The following is a 4241-nucleotide window of genomic DNA, read 5'->3' as shown; positions in this document are numbered from 1 at the left end:
TTGTATCACAAACGTTGATCCTATTTGGGAAATATCAATAAATTTATTTGATTTATTTGTTTATTTCACTTGGTCTTATCAGAATTAAATTCTTTCGTAAAAAATAATAAGAACGTGGAATGTTCGAAAAACTTTTGATAATCTTTATTAATTATTATTTGAAATTTTGATTATGCCCTTCGTTACTTTAAACGGTTGTTTTTCATTCATTTGATGTTATGTAACATAAAATTAATACAGGAATGTTATTATTTGATTTATTTATATAAACTTTGTAACAATTAACCGGTTTTCAAACAAGTTGAATAAAATGAATTGTCGTAGAGTTACACAAATCAATCGAGGACTACCAAGGCTTTTTTAGAGACCGGTCTAGACCATCAAATATATAAAAATTATATATAAAGGACCATTTTCTGCCAAATTTCTTTTAATTAATAGTATCTGCCTTTTTTCTATCAATGTACTGCCACTATAATAATAGAACTTTAAAAAGATTTGAAGATATCTTTTTTTTACTTCTTTTTGGCTTTTTTTTCACCAGATATTCATACTCGTTAACATTAGTATATTACTATTATAATTATAACTTATCATACTCTCGCTTCAATATATCAACACTCCAAACTTTTTATCTTGATGAGGCTCTTTGTTAATATGGATCTTAATATATCTTGGATATACTTGACAAATATTCTCTAGAGTTTTTTTTTTATTATAACATCGAAATAATAAGACTTCGTGCTACGGAAACCAGCATAAATTAATAATTAGTTCATTATGGATAAATAATATGCAACAATAATTATAATAAAATGAAGAAATTACAAAGTTCGTTCTACAACTCCTTTTTGTTTATTTGTGTTATATACGGTAAGATTCATTTTTATAATAAAGATAAGATAACCATTTTTTTTTGCAAATTTCTATATAAAAGAATGACTGACGGACCGAAAGATTCCTCAAAAAAAAAAATAAATAAATAAACAAATAAAAAGAAAAAAAATCTTTAACATAAAAAAATCATGGATCAAAATCTTTCTTCGCAAAATGGATCTAATTTTGTTAATTTTACTGGATATAACAATCCACAATCATCTGGTAATAATCATTTGCAGTCAAATGCATCTTATAACGATAACAATTTTCAAACACCTTATGTAAATAATATAAATAATAATTATACTACTAATTGTCAACAATCTAACGTGCAACCCCCTCCTCAGTATGTTAGCCAAAATCCGCATCTACAGGAGTCCATTAGAAATATTTCTTCTCTCTTAAATACTTTTAACATTACTATTGACGCTTCGCAAAATCGAATTCAAATTACAATTACTCCTATCTCTTTAAACAACTCTATTTCTTTAAACAATTAGAATATTAAAATTCAGTAGTTTTAATCATCAAAATAATATTAACAACAATAGTCGTATTTGTTATTTTTTATTGAAAACTTAATGGCTCTTGTTTTATTATGACATAGTAAAATTTAGTTTTAAATTGTAAATTGTCGAATTTTTTTTTACATTTATTACTGTTGTAACTTTGTTGACTTTAATAAAATATTATTTTTTATCTTTGAATCTCTCTATTGTATTAATAGATACAAACTAGACAATCTTACATTTTTTGTCTAGTAAATTGTATATTAATAACGGATAATTCTGCAGTCGGTTTGATAGGCCGTTAGTGTAATTCGATGTCGGCCTACGTGATACACAAACTTATTTAAAAATTAAAATATTAGAATGTGGTCACCACCATGAACCAGATTGAACCATCCGCAACAAGTCTTATGGTAATATATATACAGTATGTATATATATATCTCAAATAATTACACAATACTTGCATTAACCTAAATTTGAATTGCATTAGAATATTCTTTGGTGGCTTCGGAGTTATAAAATTAAAACTTAATGTATTAAGCTAATCATTTAAGTATGGACTTACTTTCTATAAAAACTTTCGGTTTGTGTAATTTCAGAGGATTATTTAATGTTTTCCAGAAATATTCTCTAAATAGCTAATTGATTTTTTTTTTAATGTATCAAGTCGATTTTTTCCTTAAAAGGATAAACTTCTTTTAATTAGAATTTTCTTAATTTTCTTAGATTTCGGATAGAGAATTCTATAATGCTTATTATTATGTAAATAAATAATTCTTTGATGTATAATTAATTTTTTATTCGGTACGAAATTTATGAAACAAAATAATTAATATGTCTCTAAATAATCCAAAACAAACGACACAAAATCCAACATTTTTTAAGAAATGTAGACAGTGTGATCGCAAAATTGTCAGATTTTATCAGATTTGCAATCAATGTCGTAATGAAAAAATGGTTTCGTCAATTTCGTTAAGTGATAATAACGTTATTGATACTTTTATAAGATACACGTTAGCTAATCATTATAAAAATGGGTGGAGAATGGAATTTGTTCCTTATAGTAGATTCAAAGATGTAAAGTTTATTGCTGAAGGAGGATTTAGCAAAGTTTATAAAGCCACTTGGGTCGATGGTCCTATAACACATTGGAACGATTACAAGCAAGAATATAATAGATGTGGTAAAACAACAGTTGCTCTAAAGGAATTAAATAATTCTAAGAACATAAATTCTATACATTTAAATGAGGTACCGTACAATAAATTTAAGCAATTCATAAATTCTACTATAAAATAATTTATTTCAATTATTTATTTTAGCTCAAGACATATTACAATTATATTTCAAATTGCATTCTTTACTATTCTAATAATATCTGCATGTACTATGGGATTACCCAAGATCCTTATACCCAAAATTTTATGATTATTACAAAATATTATGAAGGAGGAAATTTAACACATTTGATAACAGACAATTTTTTTTGTATTGAGTGGGAAGTTAAGCTATTAATTGTGAAGGAAATTTTATCTGGACTTAAACAAATACATGAAGTAAACATTATTCACAAAGATTATCATAGCGGGAATATATTTATTAATGATTTTTTTACCTATACTGCAATAACAGGCGATTTAGGGTTAAGTAAATCCGCAATTGAATCATCAGATAATGACGATAGTGAGATTTATGGAATTATTCCTTACATTGCCCCTGAGATTTTTCGAGGACAAAAATATACTAAAGCTTCAGATATATATAGTTTCAGTATGATCATGTGGGAATTAATGACAGGTAGAAGACCATTTTGGGGTCGAGATCATGATACAGAACTTATTATTGAAATATGTGATGGACATCGTCCCCCAATTGTTACAAATGCACCTGAAGGCTATATTGAATTAATGAAAGAATGTTGGCATTCTGATCCAAATAAAAGACCAACGGTTACTGAATTATTGGATAAAATTTGGGTTATTAGAAAAAATGAGTTTGATAGACGTAATTTCAATCGCACTAAAATCATTAGGTCACCAGATATTGGACCTATAGCAACATATAATCCAGGTGCTATATATAAAAGTAGATCTTTGAGTACAATGATAAAATCTGTAGAATCCACCAGAAGTTTAAAAATTCCAAGTATTATTCTTTGTTGATATTATTACTTACTCATTTTTTCTTAAAATGGTAAATATCGTAATAATTTTAATATCTTTTTTTTTTAATAATTTACTAGGATCACATTTTCATGATCAAAATAATAAAAGAAAGTTTGTTGGTGGAAATATCGAAGATGATAATGATAATAAAGGTATAAAACAATAATTTTATTTTAAATGTTTTATAACTAATTTCTATTTTTTTAAAATAAAATTATTATATTAGATGAGAACGTTAAAAGAGTCAAGATAAACAAAAATAATGGTAAAGTGATGTTAAGTTTTCTTATTTTATTTTTGTATGATGATTTAATCAAAATTTACCTTATTCAGATTATTTAACAAAGGAACTTGAGTTTGACATTGATAATGATATTAATTCTAGAAAACCTAACAACAATAGTAAGTAACACTAATTACATTTATAATAATAATGCAATTTAAAATTGTAAATTAATTGATTTTTATTAATATTATAAAGATTATACTACCAAAGAAATCACTTTTGATATCCCTGTAAAAAAAAAATGTCCGGAAATTGTAGCTAAAAACATCCGGAAAATGTCCGTGTGTCCGGAAAACGTCCAGAAAATTGCAATATTCCGGACACTTTCTGGACGCTGAGTCTGAACCCTCCTAGACATTTTCTGGACATTTTCCGGAAAATGGAAATTTTCCAACGTCC

The 4241-nt window shown here is 26.0% G+C and overlaps 2 protein-coding genes across 2 annotated transcripts; both read left to right on the top strand.

Moving 5' to 3' along the window:
- Positions 1 to 1025: 1025 nt before the first annotated feature.
- OCT59_025560 (uncharacterized protein) lies at positions 1026 to 1379 on the top strand (the record flags this gene model as incomplete). The annotated part of the gene is made up of 1 exon (XM_025325914.1): positions 1026 to 1379. One exon carries the CDS (start codon positions 1026 to 1028, stop codon positions 1377 to 1379), a length of 354 nt encoding a protein of 117 aa, XP_025178869.1.
- Positions 1380 to 2225: 846 nt separating this feature from the next.
- OCT59_025559 (uncharacterized protein) lies at positions 2226 to 3966 on the top strand (the record flags this gene model as incomplete). Its single annotated transcript, XM_066139326.1, has 5 exons — positions 2226 to 2642; positions 2714 to 3536; positions 3634 to 3708; positions 3783 to 3821; positions 3890 to 3966. The coding sequence occupies 5 exons, from the start codon at positions 2226 to 2228 to the stop codon at positions 3964 to 3966; spliced, it is 1431 nt and encodes a 476-aa protein (XP_065992172.1).
- Between the last annotated feature and the right edge of the window lie 275 nt (positions 3967 to 4241).

Source organism: Rhizophagus irregularis, chromosome 5, assembly GCF_026210795.1.
Source record: "Rhizophagus irregularis chromosome 5, complete sequence".
Classification (NCBI taxonomy): Eukaryota; Fungi; Glomeromycota; class Glomeromycetes; order Glomerales; family Glomeraceae; genus Rhizophagus; species Rhizophagus irregularis.
The sequence above is the reverse complement of the archived record's forward strand: the minus strand, read 5'-3'. Positions and strand labels throughout refer to the sequence as shown.